Here is a 13,805-nt window from a genome sequence, read left to right on the forward strand (position 1 = left end):
TTGTTCCAAACCCTCACCTATGTCTTAACCTCCATCCTTTCTTTGTTTTTTTTTAAATTAATTTTTATTGGAGTATAGTTGATTTACAATGTTGTGTTAGTTTCTGCTGTACAGCAAAGTGAATCAGTTATACGTATACATATATCCACTCTTTTTCAGATTCTTTTCCCATCTAGGTCATTACAGAGTATCTCCATCCTTTCTGTGCATTAGAACTTTCATCAAGAGACCAATCGTGCCTACAGTTGTGCGATAGAAACATGGCAGATGTGTGCATGAGGTTGAGGCAGTACAAACCACCTTAAAACTAATTCTACCTATTGAGTTTCTCTCAAATGTTAAAACCTTTGAAACAAAACCCAGCTACTTAAGAGAGCACCAGAGGAGGAAGACACTAAAGAAGTATAAGATATGTTTGTTATTAACCAAGTGGGTAAATCAGCACTGCATTAGCAAAGCATTCAATTAAAACAAGTTAGGTGAGCAGCCTAAAAGAGGTGTTGGATTTTTTTTTTAATCTTTGTTTATTTTTATGGGAATATTTACTTGTTCATAGAAAGGGAAAATACTGCTTTTAAAAATTAGTGAATGAAAGGAGACCACAGATTGAGTAGCCTAGTAAAATTTTCCTAGGGTACAAACATCTTGGACATTCCTTAACATCTAATATTATAACCTAGTGTAAGTGTTATCTGAATGGCCATTTTTATAGCAAATGGACTGGCCAACCCCCACTGGAATGCACACATTCTTTCTTTAAATGCGCTGACCACCAATCATGTTATGGTCAAGTTCCTCAGACCAGGGAGCCACTAAATCTTTAACACTGCACATTCCCATCCAATGGGCTGATTTTAACAGATTTTTCATATTGCTCTTTTTATAGGTTTTTACCCATTCATAGATTTATGAATTTGGACTTAACAAGAAAAAAAGTCAGGTTATTTTCTTTAACTTTGGGTTTTCTTTCATGAGCTTTCCAGATTTCAGACTGGAGCGGTATCAGTGAGGCTTCCCACTCCTGGCTCAAACACCTGAGCAAAAGCAGCAAGATTTCCAGGGAAAGTGACTGGCTCAGGTGTGCCCTTATTTGGCATTTTCATCCCCAGGAAAGCAAAAACAGGTTATAATGAACATAAAGATAAAAGATGCAATGAGCTCTACTAGTAAACCAATGTCTACAAGGCTCCAAGAGAAACTGCCATCATACCTTCACTGCTTTGGGAGGAGAACTTTCAGAAAGGCCGGAGGCTCTGGCATCTGGGCTTAGTGGCTTGGGATGCACAGGCTGCTGGAACTCACTCTTAACCTGGGAGTTACCTGCTTGAGTTACAAAAGGAAGACATATTACAGTATCTCAAGGGAAGGCTCAGAAAAGGTTCCTCCCCAAAGCAAATTTTAGGCACCTCCACTAAGGACAGGTCCTTTCAACACCAGGAAAAACATAGCTTTTCTGTTGAAGAAAAGCATTATTCTAATGCTAAAAACTATGCTCTTACGTTCTCTGTTCTCTCACAAGTCAGGGTGTCAACGCAGAGCCTTTCTCACCCTTTGCCACATGCAGCGGGAATCCAAACCACCCTACATAAGGAAACTTCTGCCCTGTAGCATCTGTCATTTTTTAAGGCTGTTTATAGACTTTGATGGATTTTTGGTAGTTAGTAATCCCAACAACTCCTTCTGGGGCGTTTCAACTGAACTTGGGAAAATGGGGGAATGTGAGGGGAGAAATTTCATAAGATGTGCTCATGTATATGAGTGTGTATAATCTGACACCATCTTTTTGGTCAGTCCTATAGCGAACATCCATGGATGAAGATTATGGAAAAAGACTCCATAAAGTTTTTTTCATAGTCATTGACGTGTCACCTGCATAAGTTAATTTCCTGCCAATATATTTGTTTTATGGAAAACTCAGAAGAGGCACAGAGAAGTCATTCACATAGTTGCTAAGGAACCATAAAAGAATCCCTAAAATCTAGAGTTATGTCAACAAAGTACTGAAAGATTAAGGCTTATTTTTCAAAAAAATGTTTTGCAAACCTAGTCAAAACTCAGAAAAATTTCTAGTCCAAGCAAAATGACTGCAAAAGGAATGTTCTTGGATTCAAGCTGCAAGTTTCTAAAATTTTAAGGCAGGGTTTACTAGAGATCTGTTTGGCTGATACTTCAACTTCTTGCTGAGTTTTCAATGTCTAGTAAACTAATTAACCTGAGGAGAAGCTAGAAATCCATATATATTTTAAAAAATAATACACTGAACATCAGAATCAAAAGTGGACATAGTAAATTTAAAAACTAAGGTTTTTGTCTTTGGGAGAAGAGAGGCTCAAAATGATTCCAAAATAGGATGAAAAGGTGATCAAATTCAGCACCCACAGGAAAATGTCTAGAATCTAGCCAGAGGGAGGATTATAGCACATATTTAGATAAATAAGAAAAAGATATTTTTTAAAGGTTACTCAAATACCAATTCTTTATTCCTGTAAATGAATAAAGTCCTTCTTGGCCAACCTTCTATTAAAATGAAACTTCAAAATTATAGTTTTTATAGCATTAACCCTGAAAAGGTTTGGTACAAAAGACAGGATAAGTTCAATGAGAGAAGCATCAAAAGTATTCAGCTGGCCACAAGTTAATCATATTTCATTGAATTTAACTTCTCTCTTAGGCATGGGATGTGTGAAGGGTACTCAAGCATCAGTCCTTAAAACCAAGTGAAAGATCTGATCAGCTACATTACTGGGTTTAATATGTTACACATTCTCAGCACTGACAGAACTGGGGACCACCCCCGCCAACCAAACAGGGGCTAGAGAACAAGACCCTCTTCCACCAGACCTAAGAATGAAAGCTTACGGGAATCATCTTCAGCAGGGGCGGAACGGGCTGCCAGGCTATTCTCAGATGCAGAAACCTAGAAAAAGAAAGGCAGGGTTGGGGGGGGTAGGGGGTGGATTAAGAATCACATTAAAAATAAAAGAGCAAACTGCTATTAATGCCATTAAAACCTGCTGACTCCAGTCAGTCACTGGCTGCCTGGGGGAAATAATGGCCCCCAGAACAGCTGAGCATTTAAACAAAAGGGAGCAAAATGTCTTTTATGAGGATATTAACATGCCTCTCAATTACAGAGTAACTCAAATAACAGACTGCAAGCAACTGCCAAAAGTGTGCATTATCTTCCTTTATAAAAGAAGTTCTAAACCATATCTTTGTACTCTCAAAAAAAAAAAAGGGGGAGTGGGGAGGGTACAAAACAAAACCCTCTATCAGGGAGGGCAAAGCTCCTCACCACAAACCACAACTCGTATAACTATAACTCACTCCAAGGCAAGATAAAGTCTTTACATATAGGAACTATTCTTTTATTTTCCTAACTCCTTATTTCCCAACCAAATGCATTCTGCTGAAACAAGCTTGCTGGTACAGAAGACCTTCTGATAGCTATAAAACAAATTTATCTAAAACCAACCTTTGGTATTATCTTCAAGGTTAGTTTCCCTTTTTAGTTCCAGTCTCAAAATGGCAGTGTTTAACAAGATGGCAAATCTTATGTATAGGTGATTATTTTCCCCATTTGGCATCAAATTTAAATAAAAGTACTCTCTACCAGCTCTCTCTCTTTTCTACTGGCCCCTAGGCCATCCTGGTATCTTCCTCCACACTCAAAATCATGAAGGGTCGGGACTGCCCTGCTGGTCCAGTGATTAAGAATCCACCTTCCGATGCAGGGGATGCGGGTTCGATCCCTGGTCAGGGAACTAAGATCCCACATGCCGCGGGGCAACTAAGCCCGTGCGCCCCAACTACTGAGCGTGCGTGCTCTAGAGCCTGCGCGCCGCAACTAAAGAAGCCCACGCACTGCAACGGAAAGACTCCACATGCCGCAACAAAGATCCCACGTGCTGCAACTAAGACTCAGTGCAGCCAAATAAATAATAAATAAATAATATTAGAAAAAAAGAAAAAAGAAAGAAAGAAATGCAGAGAACTTCTAGTGAGGTTATGAGGAAGGAATTCCCCCCCCCCCAAAAAAAAATCATTAAGGGTCAAGAGGTGACCCAATGTGCACTCCTCGTGAATATTCTTTCATTCAGATGTCAGGGATTTTATGGGTGATGCTGAGTGTTTATATCAGGATGTTTAATGTACTGAATAAATTTACAATGGAGATTAAGTTGTTGGCTGACTGCAACGTGGTCATTTTTTTCCCTTTATTCTCTGTTCATTCCAGGAGTTCTGACATGGTATAAAACAAACCAGTATAATAACAGTTAACATTTATTAAATGCTTACTATGTTCCAGGTATTGGAATGACCACTTTACATGCATTATTTCATTTAATGATACGAAATAAATTTTCTGAAAGTTGTGCATGGCCATAAAAAGCTCTTCAATTCTTGCTAAATTAGGAGGTGCACCCATCCCAGGATGTCCTTCTTTCACCTCCAATTTAGTCACCTTGAACCTGCAGGGTAAACTTAATGCCTATCATGACATCATTGCACACGCCCAACCAGATGACTTCACTGCAGGAATAGCCAGGAGAGAGCATGTGAGATTTTGCTCAAACATTTCATTAAAGAAAAGCACAAATTCATTCACAAGAGGAGAAAGGGAAGAACAATACCTTGACAAAATATCCTATTTCAGGCAAGTTTACCCTGGCATTAATGTCCTTTTGTAACAACTGAAGTTCAAATAGTTCTTAGGTATTGGCTAACAAAAGCTAGGCAAACAGCCAAAAGGATAGCTGAAGCTTTGAAAAATTTTATGAATTTTAAGGCAGCCAAGGGTTCATGAACCTACAGTATACACTTGAAGACTATGTACTATCTTTATCTCCTCTCTTCCCCACCCACTTCCCAATTTGTGATTCAGCTGCAATGATACCCTTTTAGGCTATAATTAAAATGTTCTGATCCTCCAATTCAGCTCAGAGTTCCAGGTTCAAATCAATATGAAGACAATCAAGAAGGAAACATGAAATTAGATATAGGGACAATCCAAGCATGATTTTCCAGATGATCATTTCTCAAATTATGCTCCAAGGACAGATGGGAGGATTTCAATGCTGGGAATATTTTTTTCTCTTAAATGTCTTTTTTACAGTATATAAGAAAAATTCCAAACATATCACTTATACATAAGACATAATCTCCCACTTAAAAAATGGGAAAACCAGGCAGTCTAATGAGAGGACTCACTTGATATAGGACATGTGACATGGAAATAATGCCTGAGCCCACTGTGGCAAGGATGTATGTAATTTGATTATTTTATGATTATGAAACACATTACTGCCACGTAGTTTGTCTTATTATCTCAAAATACATTTGTGATATGGTTTTGTAAAATAAAGCGATTTAATGTTCCTAAATTTTTTCCTGTTCTGTTTTTTGAGTCAAATATTGTAGCCATTAATCTGAGACTATTTTTCTGTGTGCCTACTTTGGTCCAAGTGTGTAGTACATCTCATGAGTTCCTGTTGGTATGCTGTCAATATATCTATTTTAAAGTCTGTTATAATCAAATAAGTTTGAGAACTATTGCTCTTGACCCATTTTAATTATCTCCTCACCTTTTGTAGAATGGCCTCAAGGGTGTTAATACGTGTAACAGAAACAATGACTATACTCCTATTAGTCACTGTAATAGACTTGAAAGCTCTTTCTCCTCATCTAACTTAACATTTGATTATCATATTGACTGAAAGACCAACGAGACTGGGTAATGGATTGGCAGAGAAAATGATAAGTTCACCTGACATATATATTGTTACTTAATCCAACTAAGCCATCCATCTAACCATAAATGTATAAAACCTGATTTGTTTAAAACCTTCCCATGGCTTTCCTCCGACGCAGGACTACAATCATACTCTTAAGGGTTTTTCAAGACCCACCCTGGCCCTCTCCCTCCACCTGTCTCTTACCATTGCCTACAGGTACTTCATGCTCCAGCCAAGTCATCTTGGTTGGGTTCTCTGGTTTCCAAACCTCTGTTGTGTCTGCCTGGAATACCCTTCTCTTTCTTTACTCAACTTTCCCCTTATTCACTTGGCCTATTTCCACACATCCTTCAAGACTTGGCTCAGGTATCACCTTCTTTTTTTTTTTTTTAACATTTATTTATTTTATTTTTGGCTGCGTTGGGTCTTTGTTGTTGCATACGGGCTTTCTCTAGTTGCAGTGTGCAGGGGCTGCTCTTCGTTGCGGTGCGCCGGCTTCTCACAACGGTGGCTTGTCTTTGTTGCAGAGCACAGGCTCTAGGCACGCAGGCTTCAATAGTTGTGGCATGGGGGGGCTCAGTAGTTGTGGCTCGCGAGCTCTAGAGTACAGGCTCAGTAGTTGTGACGCACGGGCTTAGCTGCTCCACGGCATGTGGGATCTTCCCGGACCAGGGCTCGAACCCGCATCCCCTGCATTGGCAGGCAGATTCTTAACCACTGTGCCACCAGGGAAGTCCCAGATATCACCTTCTTGAGGAAGTCAGGTTAAGGGTCCTTAGTCCAAGCTTCCATGGCCCCTCATAGCCCTTTCACGGCACTTGTTACACTGTTTTACAATAGCCAACCTACACTCATCTCCCTCCTACTCTGTTAGCTTCCTTGCAGGTAAAGACCACGTGGAATGGTTTGTTCACATTTAGTTGCTAAGCTCAGCATTGCCTGTGCTTAGCATAGTGCCTAGCTTTCAAAATAGTTTGAAGTGAAAGAATGACATTTTCTTGCATAAAATGTGTTAAATTAATAATATACAAATAACTTTGAAGATGATATCTCTATTCAAAACAGATTTTAAAAACTTACTTAAGTTGGGCTTCCCTGGTGACACAGTGGTTGAGAATCTGCCTGCCCATGCAGGGGACACGGGTTCGAGCCCGGGTCTGGGAAGATCCCACATGCTGTGGAGCAACTAAGCCCGTGAGCCACAACTACTGAGCCCGTGTGCCACAACTACTGAAGCCCGCGCGCCTAGAGCCCGTGCTCCACAACAAGAGAAGCCACTGCAATGAGAAGCCCGCGCACCGCAACCAAGAGTAGCCCCCGCTCACCACAACCAGGGAAAGCCCGTGCGCGAAGCAATGAAGACCCAACACAGCCAAAAATAAATAAATAAAATAAATAAATTAAAAAAAAAATTACTTAAGCTCTACGTCCTCTGAGCATTTGCTGAGCAAAAGAATTTTCCAATGAAAATTGGTCAGCTATAAGTTGCAGAGCTCCCCAACCAAAATTATGTGACCTCCAAAAAAGACAATCTATCCTGGCAGCTGTTACCAAATTCCCAGACACTCTACAGCCTAGAGTTAGAGTTGTTTCTAATTTTAAGCATCTAATTTAGAACACATGCTTCCCTGGCAAATGGACATCAGACTTTCCAACCCACCTTTTCTCCATCCTGATGGGCGATGCAGACCTCAGGACCCGGGGGCACATTCTCCTTTTGCTCCAATTTATGAGTTTTGATTTCACCACCACTAGCTCTCAACTCATTCTACAAAATAAAAATAGTCTGTGAATTAAAAAAAAAAAGTCTCACGATTCTCTTCATAGCACATCTATTAAATAAACTGGGAATGTTAAAAAAGAAATTATTTTAAGAGGCTTTAAGTCAAATCAACCCCCTAACTCTCACAAGCAAAACCCACTGACTTGTGAAATGACAAAAGCAGCTTTGTGGACACATACCTCAGAGTTAAATATTTATACAACTAGTCTAAAACTGGATGCTCATTAGAATACAGACACACACACAGACCACCCCCCCCGCATACAATGTTCTCGTGATTCACTCTTCTAGCAGCAGAGCTTGTGGGAATGCAAAGCTGGTGAGTTTTACCAGAAAAGACCATTCTGGAGCAGGGGAAAGGAGATGCCAAGTGCCAATAATTAAGAAAATATACTGACCATATATATATAAATGCCCGGCCTGGAAAGAGAGACAGCAATGATGTATACATATAAAAATTGAAATTATACTTAATGATACCATAAAACAGCCTTTCTTTGTGAGACTTTCAAAGACATGTTTTTAGCATAAAATTCATTCAGTATACTAAAGACATACCTTATTCTACTTCTCATAATAGAGCTTCAACATAAAAAAACAGGCATAAGGAGTCAGAAGGAGTAAGTGTAAACGTATTTGTTTTCCTTGCAAAGAACACTTGGGGCAAAATATTAAAATTGACTTTATTACTAGATCCATAATCAGTACAGAGGTAGATGAATATGGACATTTCCTACCTTTAGTCTGCTAGTAATCTAGTACCTTTCTGTTCTCTGTGATTCTTTAGGCATGGGAGAAAAAGAGCGATTTATGGCCACAAGGCCAATGAAGGGAGTGTGAGTGCGACTGACTGATGCAGGTGTGGAATTCCAGGTTGAGGCCTACAGCTCTGGAGGTGCGTCTATGAGGAGGAGCTGGCAGCTAGCACTACAGAAATCAACAGTACAAGAGCCCGAAACTCATTCGTGACCCCACCTCAAAGCCCAGCCTCTGGAATCACTGCCAGAGAGAGTGAGCCTTGCTACAACCATGCTCTATAAGGGGCCTGAGAAATTCTTTGGGGATGAGACAAAACGTGCTTTTTACAAGAATTCCTTAAGACTTTTCAACTCTTAAAATTTACAGAGCAGGCGAACCACAATGCAGAAACTCTTATTTAGGAGTTAAAAAAACAAAGTCACTGAACAGGTTTTTCCACTTAGGGAGTCACCTGGTAAGAATGTTTATAGCAGGAGGGCACTGAGAAGCACCAAAATCCTATAACAGAGGGAATTAAGCTCCACAGATCATCTGTTTGCTGTATCTCCTGACCTGCCTTTTAAGAGAAGTCTCAATTTGCCTATTTTTCACACTCCCAGTGAATAACAAGCCTGTGATGTTCCACTTCACTACTGATTTACACACAATATCTCTTCTTAAATCAATACTGAAAAATCAAGATGAGATTACTCACTGCCCAGAGACTTAGTCCACCAATAAATACTATTGGAAAATGCATACTTCATAATGTGGGGGAAAGAAGGCTCAGCTCCTGGAATACACATTGTGATTCTAACAGGCACTAGTTCAGCCTGCCAAATAAAAGTCAATACTGTTCTTCCAATTTTATTAAAAATAACAATCAAGAGATTAATAATTTGTCATTTGAAATCTTAGAAGGAACAACTGTTTGAAAGATATATATGTATGTGTACATGTGTATATACGTGTGTGTACTTATGAATAAATGGCACTTAAAAGGCAACTTCAAATAAACAGTTCGGTCGTGTCCTCCTGCCAGTTAAGCCTAGGAAAGTATAAAGTGGAAAGACCCTCCATTCTACTTAGAATACGACATTTTTGTGCTTACTGAGTACGTCATCTTCCTGTCATTTCTCTCCCTTTTTCCTATCCACTATTCTATTTCTTTAGAAAATTATTACATCATAAGAAGTAAAGATTAAGTAGACCCTATGTTGTATGATTTAATTTACATGAAATGTCCAGAACAGGAAAATCCATAAAGACAGAAAGTAGATTAGGGGTTGCCAGGGGATGAGGGAAGTGGGGAATTGGGAATCACTGCACAGGTATGGGTTTCTTTTTGGGGTGATGGAAAATTTCTGGAATTAGACAGTGGTGATGATTGCACAACCTTGTGAATATATTAAAAATCACTGAATTGCATATTTAAAAATGGTGATTTTTATGTCAGGTGAATTATATACCAATAAAAATTGCAAAAAACACCCCATTCCACATTAATGTTGAATATATTCAATACTTCTCTCCAGTATTCTCCCTTTCTTCTCTCAAAAACAAAAATAAGTGTTTATGTTACAACAAATAAAATACTATCAATACTTCTTTAACAACAACAAGATTAAGTAAAAGAGACAGGAAAATTCTCAATGACATTACAGGATGGTAACATCACACAAAAAAATGAGCGGGGTGGGAATGAGGCCTAGGAAAGCAAAGTCAGGATTAGAACATGGTAAGGATTACGAATGAAGCTAGGGTAGGATTTATGTGAAGAGAAGAATGGCTGGGGACCAGTAAGGAGCCAAGGCTCACAGGTCAGGGTCTGGGAGACACTTCTAGTTCCCGTGCTCAGTGACCATTGCTGGATGAATGAACGAATGAATGATGCTGAACACATACTGTATAGTTGGTGGAACTGCTTTGTTTGGACACAGCTGCCTGGTACTTGGCCATTCGATCCTTTATGGAGGTTTCTGACAGGCGTGGGAACTCCAGATTTCGCCTACTCTCGCTTTTCTCTGAGTTGAATCCTGAAGGTGACAACTGACCTGCAAGCATGCAAACAATGTGCTTTATTAGAAGATAAAATGCGATTTGAATGATTTCAAGATTCTAAATTTTGGGCTATTGTAATCTAATATAATCAACCTCTTCTATTAAGAATACAAAGAAGGGGAACTTCCCTGGTGGTGCAGTGGTTAAGAATCAGCCTGCCAATGCAGGGGACACGGGTTAGAGCCCTGGTCTGGGAATATCCCACATGCCGCGGAGCAGCTAAGCCCGTGCACCACAACTACTGAGCCTGCGCTCTAGAGCCCGTGAGCTGCAACTACTGAGCCCACGTGCCACAGCTACTGAAGTCCAAGTGCCTAGAGCCCGTGCTCCGCAACAAGAGAAGCCACTGCAATGAGAAGCCTGCGCACTGCAACAAAGAGTAAGTAGCCCCTGCTCGCCCCAACTAGAGAAAGCCCATGCAGGGACGAAGACCCAACGCAGCCAGAAATAAATAAAATAAATAAATTAATTAATTAAAAAAAAGAATACAAAGAAGGAAATCAGGATTATAACTGTCACTTATAAGGTAACATTCACTCACTTTCCCAACATTAAAGGAGAACCCTTACCATCACTGAGTGTTATATATTTTAAAATTTTCGTTCATTTAACATGTGAAAAAAATTAGATGGCTGCCATTTTAATTTGCATTTCTTGGATTCCTAGGAGGCTGATGGTTTCCTATATTAATTGATTTTATTTCTTTTGTGAAGTGCTGTATATGCCCCCTTTAAAACATAATAATTCTGCTCTCAAGGTGTTATGTTAGCATCAGTAATACAGGATAACAATCTTGACATGGGATAATGTCCATCCATGGGAGCCCTCAAGCCCCAGATGACCATGGAGCCAAAAACTGTCGGTAACAGTACTTCCCTTATAATCCTGCAAAGTTACCCTTTGGTTAACACAGGTTACCGTTGATAAAGTTGGATTAAAAATACAGAGAAGCTATTTGGAAAAAGCAATGAGATTTGGGAATGGCTTGTATCTAGCAGCCTTTCTTTTAATTTGTACCACTCTTCCTTTAAAGCATCAGCTTTGAGTCAAAAGGTATTGTTACTAATGAGTACTTCCTAGAAACTTCCCACACATGGAACTCTCTGCTTACCTGGGCCTATTTCCAAGTCATCCAGAGAATAGCTGTTTTCAGAGATCTTTCTTCCACCTGCACTTCGGCTTTGGGCCCGAAGAATCTGTTTGGAAAACAAAACCCAGCAATAAGCTTTGCAGTGAGGATGGGAAATCTTGATGCAATGTTCAAAAAGGAGGCCTGCAAATCTCCTTTATAAATAAAATCCAGTAGAGATTAGATTTATATTAGTTTTTATATACAACAGAGTGTGTTTTTAGTATTATAAATATCAAGCACTACATATTCACAGGTGCCCAGGGGAAAATAAGTAACTCTATATAGGTAATGCTTTCTGTGAAATATCACTGCCTAACCACCTTAACCAGAAAGCCTCAGAATTTAACAGTCATTGGAGCAGAATCCTCATGTCCCAGATGAAAATGATGTCTCTCCAAACTGCCAAGTCCCGATGGCAGTATCTGCTGTTGGCCTTCTCCGTCCCATTTTATCCCTGCTGTTGTTGCCTGGTTCATGTCTTCATCATCTTTTCCCTGGACTACTGCATTACCTTTCTTTTTTTTTTTTAAAGGAACATTTATTTATTTATTTTTTGGCTGTGTTGGGTCTTCGTTGCTGCACACGGGCTTTCTCTAGTTGTGGTGAGCAGGGGCTACTCTTCATTGCAGTGCACGGGCTTCTCATTGCGGTGACTTCTCGTTGTGAAGCACAGGCTCTAGGTGCGCGGGCTTCAGTAGTTGTGGCTCACGGGCTCTAGAGCGCAGGCTCAGTAGTTGTGACACATGGGCTTAGTTGCTCAGCAGCATGTGGGATCTTCCCAGACCAGGGATCGAACCCATGTCCCCTATGTTGGCAGGTGGATTCTTAACCATTGCACCCACCAGGGAAGTCCTTGCATTACCTTTATAATTGGTTCTTCTGCCTTCCAATCAAGGCTCTATGATGCTGCCATTATCCCAAGTAAAACAAAAAAATTATCCCCAAATATAAATCTATGTTACTTGAATTCCCAGGTGCGCAGTGGTTAAGAATCCGCCTGCCGGGGCTTCCCTGGTGGCGCAGTGGTTGGGAGTCTGCCTGCCAATGCAGGGGACACGGGTTCGAGCCCTGGTCTGGGAAGATCCCACGTGCCACGCAGCAACTGGGCCCGTGAGCCACAATTACTGAGCCTGCGCGTCTGGAGCCTGTGCTCCGCAACAAGAGAGGCCGCGATGGTGAGAGGCCCATGCACCGCGATGAGAGTGGTCCCCACTTGCCACACTAGAGAAAGGCCCCCGCAACAGAAACGAAGACCCAACACAGTCATAAATAAAAAAAAAAAAAAAAAAAAAAAAGAATCCGCCTGCCAATGCAAGGGACACGGGTTCAAGCCCTGGTCCGGGAAGATCCCACATGCCGTGGAACAACTAAGCCCATGCACCACAACTGCTGAGCCTGTGCTTTGGAGCCCACGTGCCACAACTACTGAAGCCCACGTGCCTAGAGCCCGTGCTCGGCAAGAAGAGAAGCCACTGCAATGAGAAACCTGTGCACTGCAATGAAGAGTAGCCCCCGCTCGCCATAGAGAAAGCCCGCTCGTAGCAACAAAGACCCAATGCAGCCAAAAATAAATTAATAATTAAAAAAAATCTATGTTACTCTCTTGTTCAAAATTCTTTAAGAATTCTTAATCACTCCTTGAATTAAATCTAAAGTGCTTAGTATGTCACAAAAGACCAGTTCTAGATCTGGTCCCTTCCTACCCTCTCTGGTATTCTCTTCCTCACCGCTTACCCTCCAGGAAAAGCAAACCACTGGGAGGGTCCATGATATTGTAAATGAGTTCCCTCCACCTGGGTTACTCTTTTAACCTTCTGTTGTCTAACAGTGCTGTTCCTTCAAGGACTCAGTGTAAGCTAAGCAACAGTCCCCTCTGCATCTGCCCTACCTCTCTTCCATAAATCTAAATAGCCCTTTCTCTGTTCTCAAGGACCTGGTCACACTTCCATTACAATGCTTATCAAATTGTTGTGCATCCCTATACTGGACTGGAATCTTAGTTTACTGAGGGCAGAGACCATGCTTTTATTTTTTTAATTAATTAATTAATTTTTGACTGTGTTGGGTCTTCGTTGCTGCGTGCGGGCTTTCTCTAGTTGCAGCGAGCAGGGGCTACTCTTGGTTGTGGTGCGCGGGCTTCTCATTGCAGTGGCTTCTCTTGTTGCTGAGCACAGGCTCTAGGTACGTGGGCTTCAGTAGTTGTGGCACATGGGCTCAGTAGTTATGGCTCACGGGCTCTAGAGCTCAGGCTCAGTAGTTGTGGCGCACGGACTTAGTTGCTCTGCGGCATGTGAGATCTTCCCAGACCAGGGCTCGAACCAATGTCTTCTGCATTGGCAGGTGGATTCCTAACCAC

At 40.9% G+C, this 13,805-nt stretch overlaps 1 protein-coding gene across 1 annotated transcript in view; it reads right to left on the minus strand.

The window, feature by feature from the left end:
- The window catches only part of LIMA1 (LIM domain and actin binding 1), an 86,753-nt gene that overhangs the window by 10,291 nt on the left and 62,657 nt on the right, over nucleotides 1–13,805 (minus strand). Inside the window, 5 exon segments of the mRNA XM_036865928.1 lie at nucleotides 1,211–1,320; nucleotides 2,860–2,917; nucleotides 7,396–7,503; nucleotides 10,162–10,310; nucleotides 11,429–11,513. Coding sequence (XP_036721823.1) covers nucleotides 1,211–1,320; nucleotides 2,860–2,917; nucleotides 7,396–7,503; nucleotides 10,162–10,310; nucleotides 11,429–11,513 — 510 coding nt within the window.

Source organism: Balaenoptera musculus, chromosome 10 (assembly GCF_009873245.2).
Source record: "Balaenoptera musculus isolate JJ_BM4_2016_0621 chromosome 10, mBalMus1.pri.v3, whole genome shotgun sequence".
Taxonomy (NCBI): domain Eukaryota; kingdom Metazoa; phylum Chordata; class Mammalia; order Artiodactyla; family Balaenopteridae; genus Balaenoptera; species Balaenoptera musculus.